A 23,518-nucleotide genomic window follows, 5' to 3' on the forward strand; every position below is an offset into this window, starting at 1 on the left:
TATTGGCACAAACTCTGCAATGGAAAGTATTAACCCAGTAGGATGGATAGTAAGAATCGGCTCCTGTCTTAAACACACATGAAAAAAGATGAATTTTCAGTGCCATGGTTTAGCTTCTGGCCACCACTCCAGTGGAATCCAGATTGTTCTGCGGAGGGCCAGATCACATGCTCTCTATGCCCTTCTCCCCCAGAAGTGAGAAAGCGTTTCTATACACAGACACCTATACACACAGAAGACCCAGTGAACTCAGAGGAATAAGGTTATAAAGAGAAGCTGGGCTTAGCCATAGCCCATAGTACAGTGACTGGACAGCACACATACCCTGAAGGGACAAGCGCTTGAATTTATTCCCATTGCCAACCTCACAGTTGGGGGTGCCTGTTGAGTGATGCCATTGCACACATAGAAGTCACACATTTTACTTGTTTGTAAAAATTTCAGAACATAAAGTTCCCAAAAAGCCCTTTAACAAGGAATCAAAATGACAAAGGTTTAGAAAGTGATTTTTGTATATGGTAAAGGCTTATACAGTGATCGGGTAGTTTGACATAAATCTACCCTTGGCATAAAAGCGAGATTCCACTGCAGAGCCACTCACAGCATAGAATATACCTTGGGTCTAAGTCAGTCTCCTAATTAAGTTTGCTATTGGATTCAGCATGTGCAGTTGTAATTGGCTGAACAGCAAATCCCTCAACATCTGCATACTAGCTGGCACAGGTTTGGCATTTAATGTTCAATTACTAAATGTGTCTTCTATAAATGAAATGAACAAATAAAGCTACTTATGTTTGAGGACTAATAGCAGATGAGTGGTTGAGTATCTGAATTTTAGCCTGCTTATGTTAGTTTTCTGGACTGTTACATAAACACACCATCAGGCTGCCTATTTCTGCTAAATGTGGTTTATTGGTATAGTTTGGTACAACTTTAACCCTACCTTTTCCAATCTTAGTCATGTCAATAATCCTTTAAAAATCATGCTACATTATTTCAAAGGAAAATGTCAAGCTGAACATATTTTTAAAAAGTGCTAGAAAATTATTCCTATCAAAACCTCATTTCACTGTGTTAGTTTCCTATTCTAACACAGTGCTTATCCGTCTAATGTCAATGTGAATACACATCAACCAGGTACTGGTTTTCTAAAGTAATTACTTTGCAGATACCAAGATGATCGAGTCCTGGGGCTGTGCACAGAGAGGCCAAAGGGAAGCCATGTGTGCCGCCGCATGTTCCTGGGTGACCTCCCTCCTGTGAGCAGTGTCCAGTCTTTGATTAAAATTGCAAATGACCCAAATGGAGAGGGGAGAAAAAAAATCTTCGAGAAGGAAAGGGAACCAGAAAGCTAAGAAAAAAATGCAATGTTGGGCTGAGTCCTTGTGGGGGAGGTGTCCCAAGTTGGATGCATAGGTCACAAGGATCATGTCATTTACAGTTCAGAGGCCAACATATGGACACCAGCTTAGGACCTTTCAGGCCAATGAAAACACGTCTGACCATGTCAGAGACCTTCCAAAGATACTCCAGTGGAGTTAGTGTCTATGAAACTGGATCTAATCTGAGCTAAGGAAACAAGAATAAGAGTTTTCCTGTTTCTCAGGTTCTGATATATTTGGGTTGGGAGCTGGGTGAAAGCCAGCTTTTAAGTGAAAACAGTATGTTTTATTATGACACTATTTAAAAAAAAAATTGCCTGAAACTGTTCACTGCCAAAGCCAAGAGAGCTTGGCACTGATGTGTAAATCTCTCACCCAGGAAATCCATTCCTCCTACTGAACTGTTGGATAAACCAGCCTGTGGCTTTGTCTTTCCACTTCTGCACCAGAGCCTATTACAGGGAGTGCAAAGAGCCAAACCTAACCATACATTTGGCAACTTATTAAAAGATTCAAGGGCTGTTCAATACAATCACTTTATGTGACAAACAGGAGGCTGAGAAAGTCCCAACAGCTCAGGTAGTTTTTTTTTGTTGTTGTTGTTGTTTGTTGTTTTTTGCGGCCGGGTAAAACCATCTCTTTTAGCAGTGTCCACATACAGCAAATGGGGCTCCCTTCTTCAAGGTTGCTTGATGAGATCCAGTACCATGAAGGGCACTTCAGAAGTCCCTCGGCTCTTCTACTCAGAGGACATTCTGCTAATTGACACAGTTCTTTGTGATTCTTTTACTTCTGTCCATCTGTCGGATGCTGTCTGTAACGTTAATGGTGACTTCTTTTGCAGACATCCTCTTGGTATCTCTTTTAGCCTGTTTAAAAAAAAAAAAAAGTTTGAAACAGTGAATTGACTTACTGAGAGATCAAAAAATCCTCACATTAATTTCTGATAATTGTTACACACAGGTCAGAAGAATGACCTACAGGAACACATGTAAGTTCCTACTCAGTGGTATTTTAAGTTAAATTTATTTAGTACATGAAAAATAACAATTGTACATATTAAATGGGGTATCATGTTTCTATATATGCATACACTTATTTTCAGAGGTTTCTCTGAATTTCCAATGCCAGGTTCTCACCCAGTGAGAACCTGGCAACAGACATATTAATTATTGAGCAAATGAATTTGCTAACGTCCATCAAAAGATAAAAGTTCTCAGTTGGCTTTAATAGGGTGCTTAAGTTTTTGAGCTCTGGAGTCAGACTTTGGTTCAAATACAGTCTATATCACTCACAATGGGCAATTATTTTTTAAAACGTTGCTAATCTTATATTTCCTCACCTGTAAAATGGGGAATAATATTATCTACCTCACAAGGTTGTTATGGTACATTCATTATTTTATTTAATCCTTATATTACCATACTGCCTGTTTCTAAATAAAAATGATGGGGGAAAAACTCTTGCAGAGTAGAATTATTTCATGTCTAAGACAGATCAGTGATAAAGCCTAGGATTAACTTTAAGTATTAAAGCATTAAGTAAATTATAAGCTCTTCAATATGTGCCCACCCACCACTTCTCCCAAGGTGAAAATGACTAACTAGAAGTGGGGGTTATTTCATGCCCAATCCACTCAACTGTAAGCATGGAGTGACTTGAGATGAGCCTTTCAAGACGTCTCCCCAGGGATGCATGAGGTTATGTGCTGCCCATCCCCCCTCTAGGGAGGACCTGCTGCCCAGCTCCAGGGAATACTGTCAGCAGACAGCTTATAGTTGTCCCTTCAGGAGTGACTTCAGCTTCAGAGAGCCACCTCACTCAAGGTTGAACTTCTGTAGGTGGTCCAGTGTGGTGATGAAGGGAAGGAAATAAAGACTTGACCCTTTTGGCCTAAGGTAGGCCAGGTCTGGTGTGCCATTCAGCTGCAGAGCTCCCATGGGAGCTGACAGAGGCTGCTGTCTGTCTGTACGGTGGCTCATCTTCCCCTTCCACAGGTGGTGACCCTAGGGGCACTTCCTATTGAACATCCTGTGTAATGATACATCACAGTCTGCTTCCTGGAAAACAGTCTCAGATCCTGTGGAGCAGCTCTTATAGAGCAAGGATCTGTCCATGCTGGGTGTGAGTCTGGAGTTGCTAGATGTCTGTTTTTCATTCAGCATGGCCCCTAAGCACAAGCCAACCATGTCATCCATAGGGCATCCAAAGAAATGGTGGACTGTTCCACCACTGGACAAAAAATAAGCAGCTCTGAGTTTATTAATAAATTATAGGTAGGTTTCTATCATGTCAAATAAAACCTGTATATTTGTAGTGGCCGCTGGTGATGCCCCCTCCACGTTCCATTTATTCAGCTGATGCCTCTGGCTCCCAGCTACTAAGCCTTGGCTCTTAACTACTCACAGTAGCACTTTTCCAGAAACTGTCATATGATTGGCATTTCTGAGATAGGTGGCTCCAAAGAGGTTACACACAAATTCCCAGCCCTATCCAGTGTCTGATTATTGGGGATAAAAAAAAAAATCTGTTTTTTTTTGGGGGGGGCGGAGACTGTGAAGAATGAAGTTTGGCCAGGCATGGTGGTACATGCCTATAATCAATCCCAGCAGCTCAGGAGGCTGAGGCAAGAGGATAATGAGTTCAAAGCCAGCCTCAGTAAAAGGTGCTAAGCAACTCAATGAGACCTTGTCTCTAAATAAAATACAACATGGGGCTGGAGATGTGGTTCAGAGGTTAAGTGCCCCTAAATTCAATCCCAGGTACCCACTCCACCCCCCCCTGCAAAGTGCTACCTCTTCTGCTTCATAGAGCTACAAATCTGTAGCCACTCATGTTCCAGAGCTGCTTATAGTAGAAAGATAAGTCCAAACTACAACTGTTCAGCTCAGCTCTCATGCTTGCTGAACTTGATCCTCTGTCCTGACCTTCTGCCCCCACTAACATGCAAGTTTCAATCAATCCCTTGCATCTTAGGCCAGGTTTCCAAGAAGCAGAGCCTAAGATAATAATTTGAGTGATCTGAGGGGCATTCAAGGAAAATTTCAACTATCGCTTTAGACTTATTCATTAATTTTAAGAATAGGATTTCACTATTTTCCTCTTAATATTCCTGGTACCTCTCATCAATCCTGAGACATAGGAGGCCCTCAATTTAACTTTGAGTAGATGGATAGATGGATGGATGGATGAATGAACAAACAAATAAGCACCCTGCCCTTGTCCATGTTCTTTTGCTTTAAAAACCATTAGTACTGTCTAGATTTCTGTCTTACACTGAGGTCTTTGAAGCTGGAACTTGCATCAGGACTAGCATTTACCTCCTACCTGTTAATCACACAGGTGCTGTGCAGGAAAAGAAGGCACCAATGCTGTGTCCTAAAGAAAGATGTGGTGATGGTGAGGCCAGTTCCATTGGACTTCCATTTGGGGCATTATTACTTGAATGCTTTGAAAACAGGAGCAGGGAATAGACAGAGGCCATGATTGAAATGAGCTAAATTGCTGGCAGAGTCCCCCTAAGTTGGTGGGGGATAAGAGTTTTCCAGAATAGAAATACAAACTTTACAAACTACAAAAGTACTTTTCTTTAGAACAGTATTGGCAAGATTTTACAAATGATTATTTAAGATTATACACAGAAAATGTTCTGTTGTATTTTGGTCAATTTTTAAGTTTAAAAAAATCTGAGCAAAAATTCAGTAGTTGGATGATTCTGCATTTTTAAGCCTGTGTAAAGAGTCAAAGGGTACAAAATCCTTAGAGCAGTCACTGAATCACAACTATAGTGGGACAGTTTCTTAAATCTGTGGATCATAAGTCTGTACCATGGAATGTTCAGGGCATAAGCCTTGGAGTCAGACCTGGACCTAGTGCAAAACTTGCTTTAACCTAAGTCTTATTCTCTTACCTGAAAAACAGGGAAATAATGCCTGCTTCTTAGATATTTGGAGAGAATTAAGTGTGTCACTTAGCATTGAAAAAGTGATCAATTCTGGTTTGCCTAGGACTGTCCCATTTTAAAATAAAAGTCCCACATTGCAGAATCTTCTCCAGGCCCTAACAAATTGGGACACTTAGCCACCCCTGTTATAGCTATTGTCATTAATTTCATTTGAAAAGTTGTGTCAGGAAACATACCAAATTGATGTCATCATTTTAATATAAGGTTTTTGATAACTACTACTTCTAAATGGCAACGACAATAATAATTCTAAAAGATACCCTTTTGGATAAAGGAAAACTAGAGTTCTGTAGTTCAGTTATAAGCCCAGAAGGTTCAAGCCACAAAGAAATCCACTTGCAAATAATTACTATATTAAGTTTAACAAAGTAAACAAAACAACAATGTGTTTTCTTGGAAACATTTTTTAAAAGAAAAGCTTTAGAATCTGAAAGCTTTGGAGTCAATTGAAAGGTACCCACTCCATTTACAGCTGTGAGATATCAAGGTGGTTGGTAGTCACTATAACCTAGTTACAACTTGGAAAGTTTACAATCCAAGCCCAGAGAAGAGCAAGAAAGACTACAATTCTAGGTACCTGCTCTAAGGAGGCAGGGATGTAGTTCAGTGATAGAGCACTTGCACAGCATGCATGAGGCCCAGGGTTCAATACCCAGGGCAACAACAACAAAAAAAGGTGGGGATCTTCTTGCCTTCCAATGAAAAAATAGAGCTACATAGGTACAAGGAAAAATTATGACATTTTGTCCCTCAGGTTACTTTATATAACAGATTTGTTCCCCCTTTTACATGGTATTTAACAAATACCACATAAATGTATTTATTCCCACACCCCCCTTTTAATGATAGGAAAAGAAAATATGTCCCTATTGTAATCAGTGGCTTTTAAAAATCCTATGGTTCTCAATTTGATGAGAAAATCCTATTTGGCACCTTTTTTCTTTTACAGCTATCTGCTAATTCAATCCTTTCTACACTTCTAATATTCTTGTTTTGTGAGCTCTGTCACCATTGACACCTCTTATTTCTCACCTAGTCTGATAGCTGTTCTATTCTCTTGCCTCATTTTAATTTCTGCAAGCTTAATATCCTGTGAATCATGAATTTTAGTCTTTCTGGTACTGCCTCTTTAATTAAAAGTCATTTATTGGCTGCCATTTCTCAAGGGTAACCAGATTGACTGTGATCACTTCTTGGCAGTCTCCAACCCAGATGGACCAGTTTCTCTTGGGGTTCAGAAGTCAGGGAGTGATCCAGCTCATTCCCCATGAAGGTAGAGACAGCCTGGCTGCTCTATGGAGAACCGGACTCAGGACAGTTATTAAATTTGCTCAGTCTTTTCTTAGTTTCCCTCCAAATGGAAGTAGATATTTTCTCAGCTTTGTTTGGATTCCATAAATGTCTGCGCCTAATATGGAATAGTACAAACCTTTTCACAGATCTTTGCAGATAACTAAAGCAGGACTTACTGAGATTTGATTTATCAGACACTGTTTTTTTCTACATTACTAATATATAAATTTTTTATTGGTACTAGAATTTAAACTCAAGGGTACTCTACAAATGAGCTATATCCCCAGCTCTTTTTTATTTTGAGACAGAATTTCACTAAATTGCCTAAGCTGGCTTCAAACTTACAATCTCCTGCCTCAGCCTCCCAAGTAGCTGGGATGACAGGCATTGTCCAATACACCTGGCTATATTACTGTTTTTAAAATATAAGAACAATACATAATTATGGTTAAAAAAAATTAAAGAGTAGAGAAGGACACAGTGAAAAATAACTCTTGATTCCAGGCTCTGGCCCCTCGAGCTGTCTCCCACAGATAATCCTGGCTACTAACTTTCTGTGGAGTGTTGCAGGGATTTTCTAAACATATACCATCAGAGTGCTATTATTCTCTCCCCCCACACTCTGCTTTCATCCTGGCCTCTAACCACAGCTTGAACTGTATATTTATTTGCTTACTCATTTTTTGTTTTACTATCTCATCAGATTACAAACTTTAAGAAGGTCAGGACCCAGTTTATTTTGCTCACTACAGTATCCCTAGCATCTAACTTAATGTTTGTCACGTAATAGAAACCTAATAAATAATTGGAGAAACACATGTGAGAAGTTAAATCTTCAGAAAGAAAAGGCAAGAGAAATCTCAAGAGAACTTGTTTGCATTGCTCTACCTAAATGCCCAACAGCTTTCCTCCTGGATTTCAATTATGCCCATAAGATTGTTCCTTGCAACATCCCTGAGAGACAGATGAGAATCTTACTGTATTTGCTTCAGCTATCTCACTGCAAAATCATACAGGCTAATGCAATTTTCCCAAGGCCAACATCATATTGGTGGTGAGTTGAACTAGAGACGGTGGCCCCAGGTCCCACGTCCAGTCTCCCACAGTTTTGCCAAAGCTCACTAACTTTTCCACTACTATACTTCAGATAATGAGAAGCAAGGACATGTGGTTTGGAGGCAGACAGATGGGAGTTGGAATTCTAGCATAGCCAAATTGTTACTCCCTGGGCCATGTTGGCCAATATTCAGCTTCTGAGCCTCTTTTCTCAGATGGGGAAGGACAATGTTTACCTTTCACAGTTGTAAGGGCGAAAGATAACGCAATATATAGTGCCTGGCACATAGTAGGAATTCCATTTTTCCTCTTTGCTTCTGCCTCAGAATATTGAAGACCAGTGCCTTGCAAGTGGCAACTCAAGATGTTTGACTTCTTTTGAGTCAGGTCTCCATTAAAGCAATACTGACAATAAGAAACCTCTAGTTGTTCCCAAATTCCATATATTGGTTTGCTGTTTCATGATTTTCATAGCACTAAGGTGAAGCCAATCCAGGAATATTCCATCTTGGCAACTCTACTAGGGGCCAGCTGTTCATCTTGGAAGACAGGGATCAAACTTTAAGGCAAAACTTTGAAGAATTCCCCAAGCTTGAGAAAGAATACTGAGCTCACCACCGCCCCCTGCCCAGTTCACACTTAGAAAGGCGCTTCCCCTCTTTGGTTTTTCCCCTGTGGGTTCTTTTGTTCTCTCCTTCCTTTTGATGTCTAGTGTTTGTTTTGATGTCTTGTGAGGAGAGACTCATCATGACTTTCCAATCTCTTCCCTTGGCTCTGATGACTGTTGTCCAGGAGAAATTCTAGGCTAATCCTATTCTTCCTCCTCTCTTGACCTCCTCTCTCAGCTCTGTGGGGCTTCAGCCATCCTTCTGACTGTTGGCCAGACACTGGGAGCGGGACAGAAGTAGGAAGCCCTTTAGCTGAGAGCTCTGTCCAGACAAGGGCTAATTCCTTTAGCATAGTCTGGGCATTTTGCCAAAAATAATAAAACAACTGGAAAATATGCAGCTTTTGAAGACACGAAGGCTCACTGGGATGCTGGCCACATACTTGGAGCTGTGTCTGCTTAGAGCTATGTCCACATATATATTTCTACCTTCTCTGAATTTTGTGTTTATGGAGTGTCAGGGCTTGGGATGGGAGTTCTAAGCCCAAGGAAATGGCACATGAGGGCTAGAGAATAAGCAGAGGCAGCCCTGAGTTCCTGAACAACTAATTAGCAGAAGATGAGCAATACTTCAGTCTCCTTGCCTGCTGTTTGAGCACAGCTGGGGGACTAGGTGAAGGAGACTGAGCTAATAAGTCATCAGACACTACAGAGTCAATAAAGTCCCAAAAGATTGAGGTAATCAAGATGCAACAGGAGAGCTCCTGACCTAGATGGTTGAGTCCAATTTGTGAAAGATCACTTTTTGCCAGTTGTTTTGCCAGGTAGCATCTATTAATACCAGGCAGAAGGCAGGGCCCAGAGGGAGTTGAGAAAGGAGGGTGTGGTCTGTTAGAAGGCGCATAAAGTGGAGGAGGACTCGGAGCAGCAGGTGCTTTTTGTTCACTGTTGTGAGCTGCGCCCCATCACCCTTTAGAAAGCTATTTGAACTGTTGGATGCATCTGTGCTATACAGAGCTGCCACCCGCTATTAGTGACCTTCCAGTTCTTTCAGAGCATCAATCTGTTTGTAACTGCTTTATTTACGTTATCTGTTCCAATCCTTAGCCCAATTAAAACTGGCTGCTGCTCCAGAACAAATGCCACACCTGCTTTGCTCCCCTCCTGGATCCTTGGTTCTAGAACAGTGCTCAATGGACATGTGATGAACGGCTCTCAAGAGCACTATAGGAACCGATGAGGAAAATTTCCAAACCTAATTGGGTTGTCTTTAACACACACACTTGTCTGAATGACTAGGCCACCTTGAGCATGTGGGTAGGGCTGCAAGCTTCTCCAGAGGGGTCTTCTAGAGAAGGAAATCTTTAAAAAGAAAATGCCAAAGAACCATCTGCCAGACAGCCTGATGGGGCACAAGGGGAACACTGTCAAGTGCTAGCACAGTTGCTCCTCTGCTTACCATGGAATTACATTTCAAGAGACCCATTGCAAGTTGAAAATATAATAAATCAAAAATGTATTTAGTACACATAATCTTCTGAACTTCATAGCTTAGCAACATGGTCCCCTTGTGATTATTGGGCTGAGTGGGAGCTGGGGCTCCTGGCTGCCCAGTGTGGAAGAGGACTATATCTCCTATTGATAGTTCAGGAAAAGATCCAAATGTAAAATTCAAAATATGGTTTCTATGGAATGCCCATTGTTATTGTGCTAATGTAAAGTCAAAAAAATCATTAAGTCAAGCCATCGTCACCCAGGGACCATGGGTAGGTCATCTTGGGGGCATGGAGGGAGTGCAAAGGAAGACCAGCAGATACTGAAGATACATGAGGTTTCAGCCCAGGGTAAAAGATGAATTAGAAAGAAACCATAAATCCAAGTCCTAGGAAGAAATAGGAAGAATGCTCTTTCCTTTAATCAGATTCTAGATAACCTGAAAACCTTCCAGAGTGTCGGTGTAAGAAAGCTCTACAGCAGAAGCCTTAGTTAGAGGTAAAATTACCTTAAAAACTGACACCTTAGATAGAAAACCTTTGCCTTGTCCTTTGAGGGACTCTAGATGTCTGTTGTCTGATTTATCTTCAGATGCAAGGACCATTGATAAGCTTCAATAATTGTCTGAAATCTTAAAACCAAAGCTATCTGCTCCCTGATCTTATTTTGAAATAGTTACAACATAGCCATCCTTAGTTAATTCATGAAAACAAGAGCACACAGAGTTTGCCACTGTGTGCATTTCCCCGGGGCCACACTGGTCAGGTGTGTAGCTAGTGCTGTCCTGTGACTGTGTACACCGCTGCTAGAATCTTGCAGCTGGTTCTGCCTGGCCCAACTTTAACTGTTACATAGGCCTCCAGAATATGGGGATATGTTGGTGGGGAAGAGCTTTCCTTAGCTATCTCTTGTTATTGTCATCTGCAGTTTATAGCTGAGAACTATCAGCATTTTAGATACTGATCCAAATGTTGTGAGAATTAAGTGAGGTGATATATTGGTGCTTAGGCCCTTATGCTATACCTAGAACACACAATTAAATGCTGTCATGGGTTTAAGAAAGTCAGACTAAGTACAAATCACTGACACTGGAACTCATCCACAGAGGGCAAGAGTATAAAATGGTACAATCACTTTGGAAAACTGTTTGCCCAGATCTATTAAAGTCAAATATAGACCTATCCTACAATGCAGCAATTGCACTCCGAGGTATATAACCTAAAGAAAAAAAAGTCCACCAAAGAGCATGTGCAAGAATATTAATAGCTGTGTTGTTCACAATAGCCTCAAACTGGAAATGACTAAAATGTACATCAAGTAGAATAGTTAAACTGTGATGTAGTCACATAAAATATATATATATACACACACACACAAATTAAAATGAAGAAACTGCTGCAACCTCACAATGATGTGGGTAATTTTCATAAGGATAATGTTGAGCAAAAGAAGCCAGACACAAAGGATACAACAGTATGATCCCATTTATGAAAATCTCAAAAATGAACTGATCTATAATGCTGGAAGTCAAAAGAGTGGTTATGTTGTGGGGGATAGATGGTGACTAGGAATGGGCACAAGGAGGACTTCTGGGGCATTAACGTTCTGTCTTCATCTGGATGTGTCACCTTACAACAATTCACTGAATTTATGACTGGTGCATTTTGTGTGTGTGGTATACACGATAGACTGCGTTATTGCTCCTAATCTTTCATTCTCCTCACATCTCTCTCTGCTACATTAATGTGGGGCTGGTCCATTTGACTTGCTTTGACTAGTGTTGTTTGTGGATATGATATGAACAGAGACATGAGATGGGTTCAGGTCTTTGGCTTTGCCCCCTTGAGTTTTCATCAGAGTTATGAGAAAAATATGCCTTAGAGATTGTGCCTTGGTATAATTTCCAGAATAATGCACATGGAACAGACTGAGCCAGACCTGGAAGCTAAAGTCAGACTTAGTCCATTTAAGTTGCAGCTGACCATGAGGGAGGGAGGAAAGGTGGTTGTTTAAGCCACTGAATGTTGACAGGCTTTGTTACACAGCATGACATACTGTTAGTAGTTAACTGATACATTATTGTTCTTCTTAAAAAAATACTGTAAGATCTTATGTTCTACCTTACTAATAGTCAACTTTCTCACTGTAAAGTTATGTCGCCCATCTCTAGCACTTCTACAGCTATGTCTGGGTCCTGTATTCATATCCCACACTCAAATGAACCTGTGGCTGAAACCCTGCAGGGGCTGGCTCTGCCTGACCCTACTTTAACTGCCACACAGGCTCCCAGAATCCCTAGCCCACAAAATGGGAATGCTGCTTGCTTCACCATGCTCTTGGGAAGATTTAATGAGCCAGTTAACATAAAAGTACTTTCTAATATACAAAATACAACTTTGAAATGATGGATGAGGGCAGAAAGTAATGTGAAGAAATATAATACATGGATCATGACATCCACCAGGCGATTCTGCCTCCTCCCTGCTGAGGGCCATCCTGGCTTAAAGAATGGGGTCATGTGTGTGGGGAAGAGGCTAGGGGACAAATGTCTGGGCCTGCACTAGAATTGTCACCAAATTTCTGAGCATGGTTCTCAGACCCAGAATGCCTTGAGAGATGGCAAAGTGATCAGGCCTACAGAAGGCCAGCTTTGCAGAGGCAAAGCGGACAATAAAGGACCCTAGGAAGCCACTGTTGTGCTCAGATTTAACTCCCATTGCTTTCACAGTGTCTGAAGGGCTCCAGTGTCCCTTTAATGGGTTGTGGTGTCACATATTGAACTATCCTTTGTTAAACTGCACTACCCTTGTTATGTACATCTTTGTTGATAACTGCAGGCCCATCTCTTGACTCATTTTGGTAATTTTATTTAGACTATGTGGATAAGGAACACGGGCTGCCTGGACACGGGCTACCCTAGAGAAGAAGTCACTTGAACAAAGCTGTGCTTAAACACAACACTTCTTTTAGAGCACAAATATCAAGGACCCATTTCTGCTGTTTCAACAAAAATGGCAACCCTCCAGGTAGAGGTTGGAGTGAGGTTTACAGTAATTTTATAGGGAAAGGGTGGAGAATATCTATTGCTGAGGTGCTCTTTCCCTGGACAGTCTGGGTGGTCCAGTCACGAGCCGATTCTGTGGTTGCAGTCCTACCTCTGTGGTCCAAAGGCCATTCTGTTTCTGGGTCAAAGGGCCTGAGCTGAGGCTCTGGGAATTCTGGCACTGGGTCCCACAGTTCATCTTCTTCTCTTGGTTGGATATTCCACCTGGGGCTGTAGGTCGGGGAACACCATTAGAGGACAGTCCATCTTCCAGCACACCTGAGGAGGTAAGCAGAGGGTGGCACCAGAGGCTTTTACATGGCAGTTATTGTAAACAATTCCAAATTTAGGAGAAAAAGAGTTTAAAAAAAAAGGAAAAAAAGTCACCAGAAATCCCACCATGCAGAATTGTCCTTTTCTATTATAATGTGTTCTTTTTTTAATAAAAATTTTGTGACCTGAAATTTTCACTTGAGACATTGATTTCCCATATCATGAACTATTCAGCCATATTATTTTCACACTTATGTTGTAAGGATGTATCACCATTATTTAACTAGTCTCTTCTGATTGAATATTTTCCCCCTTTTTAATAAATGTTACTGGGATGAAACTCGTTGTGGTTAAAATCATTTTAAAAAATATTTTTAAGGATTCTTTGCTGCTTTTTAAAAATTCTTTATTTCTTGAGACAAGTTCTTGCTAAATTGTTTAGGGCTTTACCAAGTTGCTGAGGTTGGTCCTGAGCTTGTGATCCTCTGGCTTCCGACTTCTGAGTCACTGGGATTACAGGCATGAGCCACAACACCTGGTTAAAGCTTTATTCTTAATTCCTTGGTATAATTAGCTAGAAGAGAGATTTCTGACTTGAAAGTGATAGAGATTATTTCAATAATTCCATCTCAGTGTTGAACTACACACATGTGCCTCTCATAACAAATGACAAGAAATTAAAGAAATTTAAACAAATATCCTCACTGAAAAGCAAGCAGAAGATGACATTGAGGAATTCATGAAAGATGAAAAGTATCTGATTGGGAAGACAAAAGGGCCTAGAAAGCATGAGGGAGGCGCTAAGTGGACAGAGGTCCTGCAGTAGCCACTGGGAAGTAGGAGCAGCCAGGTGGGGAGCACAGGCTACTCCACCAGCAAGACGACAGTGAGGTGCTTGATTTAGAAGGGTTGTGCACTCAGTGGCATTGAATTTCACTTAACAAAACTTGAATTCAAAGACAAAATTACTATGAACTTTAAGATGCTCTTGCAGAATATCAAATCTAAGGGCCTCTGCTAAGCCCTGTGGGGGTCGGTGTCCCTGTTCAGCTTCATTATACATTCATGAAGTCAGCCAGAAGCAAATGGCTAGTACTTCCCTGTCAGCAGCCCCTCCATTCCTAGAGGCTTCTATAAACAGACTAAACATTTCTCATTTGGTCTGGCATTTTCACTTCTCATTGATGGCTGACCCAAAATTATAATTTATTTTTTTAACCCTCCAAATCCAAGAATTTATATCCTACTTTTATTTATTTTTGATTGAACCCATGGGTGTTTTACTCTGAACCACATCTCCAGCCCTTATTTTTTATTTTGAGTCGGGGCCTCACCAAATTGCTGAGGCTAGCTTTGAAATTGTAATCCTCCAGCCTCAGCTTCCTGAACTGCTGGGATTACAGATGTGTGCCACCATGCCTGGCTGTGCTACTTTTAGAGGGCATAGTTTTTTTATTGTTTGTTTTTGTTTTGTTTTTTAGTTTAAGGAGTATATTTAAAAATTTTTTAAAAATTTAATTTCCTTCAGCTCTAAATAGTCTTTATGGCAAAGCAGCATATTTTTGGAATGGTATATTCTGGGCTCCTACACAGAGCATATCACTGGATGATGAGGGAAAAATTATTTTTCTCTTGTATTCTGTATTTTGCAAGTTTTCTAAGATTGAGTCTTAAAACAAAAACCTAGGAAATACAATTTAAATGTGTGCAGCAAATACCTGGTTGGTTGCAGGCAGAAGTAATGGTTAATGACCCCATATTCCTGACCCCATGGGGTGACCTCTTACAACACCAAGTAGATAACCCCTGCTCATTGGATGGCAGTGCTGGTCCCTGAGTGGGCCCTATTTTTCTATTTGTCAGAGTTTTCTGCTTATTTATTAGGCTCACTATGCCAGCGGCTTAGCACTTGGCTGATTGCTGATTCCTAAATCAAGAATGTAACTAATGTGGCCATTGAGAGGGGCATGAGGAGATGAGGCAGATGGTACTGTGCCAGAAATAGGTGTGCATTGTGCATGGTGCCAGACAACTGTTAGAACCTTTCTGCATGTTGTGTAGTTTCATCTTTATAGGGGCCTCGAGAAATGGGAATCATTATTCAATCTCTTCATTGTCCCACATTCTGGGCTCCATCTGCAAGCCTACCGCATACTACCTCTCTCAAGCCAGGGAGGTGGGAGAATTGCCTTTATTTTACAGGCAAAGCTGTTCCCCCATAATTTCTGATTCAGAAGGGACTTGGGAATATTAATTTTTAAAAGTCCTCTGCCCATCCAGAGATTCTGATACGGGAGATTCTAAAGACTGCAAAGTCTTGTTTACATTATGGATATAGATAGATCTGTATATATCTACGTGTGACAGTTGATACTTACGCTAATTTTAAGGATTGCATATACAGTCTCATCCATATTTTTTCCACAGTGAATCTTATAGCAGTAAATTAAGAGACATTTGTGTGCACCTGGAATGTGTCTTTTTTGACACCCTCCACAAAATTTTTATCCCATCTAGGAGAGAAGCCAAATCCCTGACTTTGCCAAAAGATGGGAAACAGCTGTGTCCAAAGCTTACTGATAAATTGCAACCAGTGACTTCTTGCCAAAGCTGCCTGCTATTTTTGAAGTGGAACTGGGCAGAAGGGCAGAGTATAGAAATTAAAAATGATAGTTGGGAGCCCCATGGGGAGCAGGTTTTCTCCTTGACCCTACCACCTGGCTGTCCTTTGAGAAGATGATCACAGTCTGTCCAGAATCGTCAAAAACTACCTGCAAGGCATTCCATTCAATGACAGAAAACCAAAGTATAAGACATTAGGAGATTCTTCTCAATTAGATTGCTAAAGTCATATCAGATGAGATTCTGGTTCATCAAACTGTTTGGGCTCAGGTCCAAAACACATGGCTGATAATTTTGTCTGAATTAATGTATAAATTGAGACTAGTTAACTACTTAGAATTTGTCTCCTCTTTCAAAATGAACTAGAATAAAAAGGTCTGTCATTTCTTCAATCTGAATAATCGTCAGCAGCATACTATAATATGATATGAACACTTTTGCATAGCAATTATGAAAATATTCTTAGAAAATATTAAGTGATCTTTACATTTATAGTCAATTGTCTTTGGATTTGGACAAAATAATGGGGAAAGAACTTTCTCAACAGATGTGCTAGAATAACTGGGTATCTTCATGCCAAAGAATGGACCCTCCTACCTCACACCATACACAAAAATTAAAATGAATCAAATATCTAAATGTAAGTGCTTAAGGTATAAAATGCTTTTAAAAAAAAACATAGGTACAAATCTTCAAGATTTTGGATTAGGAAATGGTTTCTTAGAAATGATCCCCAAACCATAAGCTACAATAACAAAAAATAGAGATACTGGACCATCGTCAAACTTGGAAAATTTTGTACTTCAAAGGGCACCATGAAGAAAGTGAAAAGATAATTTATGGAGTGAAAGAGCATTTTTGAAAATTGTTTACCTGATAAGGAACTCTTACTTTCCAAGAACTCTTGCCACTTATTGAAAAAGTTAACCCCGTTAAAGCATGAGCAAAGGATCTTAATAAACATTTCTCCAAAGAATATATGCAACTTACTAATAAACCTAGGAAAAGATGAACAGCCTCATCAGGTATCAGAAAAATGCATATCCAAAGCCAAGAGGAGATAGCACATAATTTACACCCACTAAAATGGCTATAATAAAAAATATGTTGATGAAGAGATGGAGAATTTCAAACCCTCCTACACTGCTGGTGGGAATGTAAAGTGGTGCAGCTGCTTTGAGTCTAGCAGGTACTCATAATGGTTAGAGTTACCATGATGCACAGTGGCACTCCTAGGTTTATACCCAAGAGGAATGAAAACTTCTGTCCATACAAAGACTTGTCCATGAATGTTCACATAGAAGCATTATTTAAATAGCCAAAAAGTAGAAACAAAATATTTATCATAGATGGGCAAATATTATCAGGCAATACAAAAAGTGAAGTAACAACACATACTATAATACGGATGAAACTTAAACATTATGCCAAATGAAAATTCAGTTATAGAAAATTCAGTTTACATGTATTATGCTTATACCTTATAAGTTGTTCACAAATGGGTAAATCTATAGATAGAAAAGTGAGTTGGTGATTAACCAGGGATGGGGGTTTTGGAGGAAAAAAGTGACTCTTAATAGGTATGGGATTTCTTTCCAAGGTGCTGAAAATGTTTTAAAAATCAATTGGGTGGAGGTTGCACAGCCCTAACCATTTAAAAAAAATCATATAATTGTATGCTTTAAATAGGTCAATTGTACAGTATGTGAATTATAGCTCAACAAAGCTAGTATTTTTTAAATGGTGAGCAACACGTTTTGGAATGTTTTATTGACCGAAGAAAACAAAGAAACATGTTTGGGCTTGAATAGAAGTGATTGGAAAAGAGACCAACTTGTGAACTTGTACAGCCCTTAAGGGCCATTGCAGTACTAGCAATGGCCCCCTAAGGCTATGGGTCCTGATCCAGGAGGGCATTGGAAACCTCTGTTCCCTGAGATGAATCACCAGCTGGTTACATCTGCCTTTGGTCACAAGAGTTGATTGTGAAATGGCTTCCCTCTAGTGCCCCAGTGGCAGATGAGGACACCTGCCGAGAATAACAGCTGGAACTGAGGACAGTGGGCAGAAGCAAGGAGAGGCCTGTCTCTGTGAAATCCAGCCTGAATTCGTCTAAGAGCTGCCCAGGAGATAAGCTAACCAACTGGGAGATGCCAAGAGGGAAAGTCAGAACCTCACTTTCCTTCTCTCTGCTGCTGTCCTCGGAACCTGTCAGTCTTCTCCAAAGCTGCACTTACTTCCCTCCCTCCCTTTGATCTCTCAGTGACAACTCCCTTTTGCAAGCATCCCTTCTGCCTCAAGATCCCCACAGAGCAGGTTCTTGGGGGCAGGTACTCAACCATATCTCTACTAACTGCTGCTGTTCTAATAAAAGTTCAAAGTGCTGTCACATCAAATGCTTTGTGTCTGTTTCTGAAGTGCACAATATTGTTGTGACCATAACAGTATCCTATTTTCCAAAGCCTTCCTCTCAAATTGCCTAAAACATTTCTTTGGCATTCTTCCCTTTACTCTTTTCCTTCCCTTAAATTATCCTCTTAACTATTTAAAACGTGTACCTTAGTTTGCTAGGACTGTCATAACGGAGTATGACAGGAGAGGTGGCTTAAACAAGGGAAATTTTTCAGTTCTGGGAAGTTAGAAAGCCAAGATCAAGGTGTTCAAACTTGGTTTCTCTCAAGGCCTCTCTCCTTGGCTTATAGATGGTTGGTTGTCTTCTCCCTCTGTCTTAATGTGGGCCTTCCTCTGGGTGTGCCTGTGTCCTCATTTCCCCTTTGTATAAGTACACCTGTCGTACGGGACTAGTGCCTACCCAGATGACCTCATTTTATTTTAATTACCTTTTTAAAGGTCTTATCACCAAATGCAATAATATTTTGTGGTACTTGACTTGAATAGGACTTCAGCAAATGAATCTTATGGGCTGAATTGTCCCCCTAACTCCTTGTTTTTCCTTTTATAAATAAGAACTAGATGTTTCATGTAGAAGACTAGGCTAAGGGGAAAAGGGGGAAAAAGAAAAACAGAAAATGAAAATCACAGTCTACCAATCAGGGATAATTGGCATTTTGCCTACGGTGTTCCAAACTGTTTTCAATTCAGATGCCATGTGTAATTTTTAAGAAGTGACATTAGATGATAATATTGATCTAATATTTTCTACCTTTATCTACCAACATTTCTGCTCAGCTTTATTCCTCCTTCATCTACTTCTTCCTCACCATAAATGACTTATTCCTTTTTTCACTTGTCTTTTTTTTTAAGAGAGTGAGAGAGAGAATTTTAATATTTATTTTTTAGTTTTTTCGGCGGAAACAACATCTTTGTTTTGTATGTGGTGCTGAGGATCGAACCCGGGCCGCACGAATGCCAGGCGATCGCGCTAAGGCTTGAGCCACATCCCCAGCCCTATCACTTGTCTTTTAATCAGCCAATCATTAAAAAAATTTTGGTGCCTACTAAGTACCAGGCAGTATGCCAGGTGCAGGGGTTACACCTGAGACTTAAGATTTACTAAGATTGTAGTCTTTCAGCTTAAACCTATCCCCATCCACCTTCCCTTTCTTCCTGTCTCTCCATAATCCAGCTCCTGAATTATGTAGAGAAATGATGTAGAGAGGTAGATGGCAAAGATTGAATTCTCATTGGAGAAGGAAGGGGATTATTTGGTCCAGTGTTGACACAATTATATTTTCGAGAGGGAGGAGGAGGCAAGTTGGAGAATACTCAGAAGGTAATAAATGTTATCTGTTCATATGTCTAACTCCTCTTTCTGCTTCCATGTGACCCAGTTTGGATCCTACCTTCTCAGGCTCAAATGGTCTCTCTAGAAAATTGTCCATCTGTACAATCCTAGGCATCCCACCAAACTGTCACTCTTAACCATGGAATGTTCTCCCAGGATGACCAATAGATGCCTGGGCAAATGTTACAAGAGTTAATTAGATGTGAGGAGTGGCCCTCAGGCTCACACTGTCCCTCTGGCTCACACTGTCCCTCTGGTGGCTGATTTACTTCCCATACCCAAGGCCCTGCCCATCATGGCCCCATTTCTGTTTGGATATGGAGGGTTACTTTGATCTCTTATCCTGTTTCTTTACATGTCCAGACAAGATGTCCTGCTTGTGGTCTAGCCTCTTTCCATAAAGTTGACAAATCTAATTAGTCGGGGAAGAGACTCCCTTAAACTGTTTCAAAGGTATCTGGAGTCATGCAAGGCTTGATGGTCTGCCCTTTACACTTTCTTTTCCTTCTTCAATACTGGGGATAGACCTAGGGGTACTCCACCACTGAGCTACATCCCCAGCCCTTTCTATTTTCTTAATTTTAAGACAGTCTTGCTAAGCTGCCTAGGCTGGCCTAGAACTTGTGATCCTCATGCTCCAGCTTCTGAGTTGCTGGAATTATAGGCATATCCCATGGCACCTGTTTAAACTGTTCTCTTAATTGGTGAAATTTTCTGTAAGGGAATCCATCCTCAAATGCAATTTTCCACTCAGCTATGGTCTAAATGTTGGTGTCTCCCCAAAATGTATGTTGAAACCTAAAACCCAGTGCATTGGTATTAAGAGGTGGGTCTTAAAGAAGTGATTAAGTCATGAGGTATCTGCCCTTAAGATGAGTCTGTTAAAGGGGTGCGTGCCTATAATTCCAGAGACCTAGGTAAGGGGATGGCAAGTTCCAGGGCAGCCTCAGTAACTTATCAAAAAAAAAAAAAAAAAAAAACCGGGGCGGAGCTGGGGATATGGCTCAAACAGTAGTGCACTTGCCTGGCATGCGTGAGGCACTGGGTTCAATCCTCAGCACCACATAAAAATGAAAAATAAAGATAATGTCCAACTAAAGCTAAAAAATATTAACAAAAAAAGATGGGTGAGGGCTTGGAAGAGCAGTAGAGCACCCTTGGGTTCAATCCCTAGTACTGCAAAATAAAAAAGAGGAAAAAAAATGGGGGAAATAATGCCCTTATAAAGGATTGAAAGGAGCTGCCTTACCTCTTTGCTGTGTGAGGAAGTAACAAGAGGCGCCATCTTTAAAGCAGAGAGCAAACTCTCACCAGACACTGAATTTGCTGGTGTCTTGATCTTGGTCTTCCTACCCTCTAGAACGCTGAGCAATAAATTTGTATTTATAAATTACCCAGCGGGAGTTATTTTGTAATAGCAACCTGATTCGATCACTTTTGGAGTGGCTAGCCCTTTAAGCAAGTGGCAATGATTTCCTGGTTGGTTGGTTTTTTTTTTCCTTGACATTTTCTGAGTTTAGTACAAAAACCAGCTTCTTTTTAGGCTCATTCCACATTGGAAATAGCTAGCACTAAATTGTTCTCTGAAGTGGACATTAGAAATTAGATGATAGATTTAATCAAGATAAAAGAAAAAATATTTGGGTCTGTAAAAATTAAAAGAATTTATTCAAGTGAATTGTTTTTTTTTTTTTTGAAATTTAAAAATCTCCCAAAGAGATCAATCCTTTAGCATCCCTTGGAAACCTGCCCTATATTGTGCATTGGAATATTATTAGGGGATATAAAACACCTGCCTGATTCCTTTGTTTTTTTGTAATTCAATTTGGTAACTTATGGCTTTTCTTAAGAATTACTGAAATAGGGATGGGGATATAGCTCAGTGCTTGCTTTGTATGCATGAGAGGCTAGGTTCAATCCCCAGCACCAAAAAAAAAAAAAAATACTGAAATAGTCACCCCAAATTAAATAATAACTTAGTTTCTTACTCGTCAGGATGGCAAAAGCTAGGAAGTCTGACTATTAAATATTGAAAGGATGAGGTTAATGAATTCCCTCATAAACTGCTGGTGGGAGTGCAAATAATGACTTTATAAGGAAATTAACAATATATTCAAGTTTGAAATGGGCATACCATTATGACTCAGCAATTTCAGTTCATAGCATTTACTTTAGAAAACCTCTTACCACTGCAAAAAGAGGCCTATTGAGGATATTATTCATGCTGCTGCAGTAGGAAAGAATGTCATCAGCATAGCTACCATTCATCATCTGGATTACTACTAAATAAATTGTGGTTTACCTATTCTATGGACTTCTATGCAACCATTTAGAAGTAAGAAGTAGATTAATTAATAAATAGTCCAACATATGAGTGGAAAAGCAAGTAGAGCATAAATTATGTACATAAGATAGCTTTTATATTGGAAAATAGTTACCTACTATGTTATTAGGTTTTTTTGGGGGGTGGGGATATTCGTGTGAGTGCATGTTCAGAGAAAATGGACCAGAAGGGTATCCAACAGACTGGTAACAATGTCTATTTTAGGAAAAAGATAAAGGACCAGGATCATGGGATGGTATAAAGGGCTGTTATTTATAACATCTCTGCATATTTTCATTTGTTACTTATGAAATAAAGATTTTTTTTAAAATGGAGCTATATCATATTCTGCCTCTTCTCATTAGCAACAACTTTGAACCTACCACATTAAATCATCAAATATACTATAAAAAATAACCATCTACGATGACACAAGGACAAGAAAAACAACACACAAGGATTAATACATTGCTATAGCTTTTCTCTGAATTTCTCTGTTCTATAGAGAAGTTCTACCATTCTAAACTCAAGAGATGAGAAGTCCAGCTCTCTGGCTCAGTCAACAATGTGTGTAGTTGTTTATAGAACCTGTGGGTTACTATGTGACTGAAATCAGGCATGAGCTGGGATTATTTTTAAAAATTTTAAATTCTTTTTATATATACATGACAGTAGAGTATATTTTGACATATCATACATACATGAAGTATAACTTACCATTTGTGTGGTTGTAAATGATGTGGAGTTACACTTGTATTCATATATCAACATGAGAAAGTTGTGTCCAATTCATTCTACTGTCTTTCCTACCATCATCCCCGCTCCCTTTCCCTCTCTCCCCTTTGTCTAGTCCAATGAATATTTATTCTTCTCTCCCCTGCTTTATTGTGTGTTAGCATCTGCAAATCAGAGAATATTAGGCCTTTGGTTTTTTGGGGATTGGCTTTTTTCACTTAGCACGATAGTCTCCAGTTCCATGCATTTACCAGCAAATGCTATAATTTCATTCTTCTTTATGGCTAATATTCCATTGTGTATATATAAACTGCATTTTCTTGATCCATTCATCTGTTGAAGGGCATCTATGTTGGTTCCATAGCTTAGCTATTGTGAATTGAGCTACTATAAACATTGACATGGCTGTACCTGTAAGCTGACTTTAAGTCCTTTGGGTGTAAACTGAGGAGTGGGATAACTGGGTCAAATGGTGGTTCCATTCCAAGTTGTCTAAGGAATCTCCTTGCTGCTTTCCAGAGTGGTTGCGCCAATTTGCAGTCCTACCAGCAATGTATGATGTGCCTTTCCCCCGACATTCTTGCCAACATTTATTGTTGCTTATATTCTTGATTATTGCCATTCTGACTGGAGTGAGATAAAATCTCAGTGTAGTTTTCATTTGCATTTCTCTAATTGCTAGAGATGTTGAATATTTTTTCTTATTTTGTTGACCATTTCTATTTCTTCACATCTATTTTTATCTCCAAATTTTGAGACAAGGTGTTCTTAAGTTGCCTGGGCTGGCCTCAAATTTGTGATTTCTCCTGCCTCAGCTGGGATTATAGTTACATGCCACAGAACAGGGATTCTTGAGTAGTGTTTAAGATGAAAGACTGGGCACCATTGGCATGAAGGTTAATAAAAGAAAGAAGATTCACATCTGTGAGCGCATGCAGGCCCCATATTGAAAGCCAAGGATGCAAAGACAAACTTCTGAAA

At 40.0% G+C, this 23,518-nt stretch overlaps 1 protein-coding gene across 2 annotated transcripts in view; it reads right to left on the reverse strand.

The window, feature by feature from the left end:
- Window positions 1–2,140: 2,140 nt before the first annotated feature.
- The window catches only part of Baalc (BAALC binder of MAP3K1 and KLF4), a 64,713-nt gene continuing 43,335 nt past the window's right edge, over window positions 2,141–23,518 (reverse strand). The window contains exons 2-4 of one of the 2 annotated variants that reach the window (XM_077801354.1): window positions 20,737–20,843; window positions 12,952–13,118; window positions 2,141–2,251 (exon numbers count right to left, since the gene is read on the reverse strand). In XM_077801354.1, coding sequence (XP_077657480.1) covers window positions 2,141–2,251; window positions 12,952–13,118; window positions 20,737–20,843 — 385 coding nt within the window. The remainder of the gene's footprint in view (window positions 2,252–12,951; window positions 13,119–20,736; window positions 20,844–23,518) is intronic. The other variant, XM_026384861.1, reaches the window with a different exon arrangement.

The sequence above is a fragment of the Urocitellus parryii genome, chromosome 7 (genome assembly GCF_045843805.1).
Source record: "Urocitellus parryii isolate mUroPar1 chromosome 7, mUroPar1.hap1, whole genome shotgun sequence".
Taxonomy (NCBI): Eukaryota; Metazoa; Chordata; class Mammalia; order Rodentia; family Sciuridae; genus Urocitellus; species Urocitellus parryii.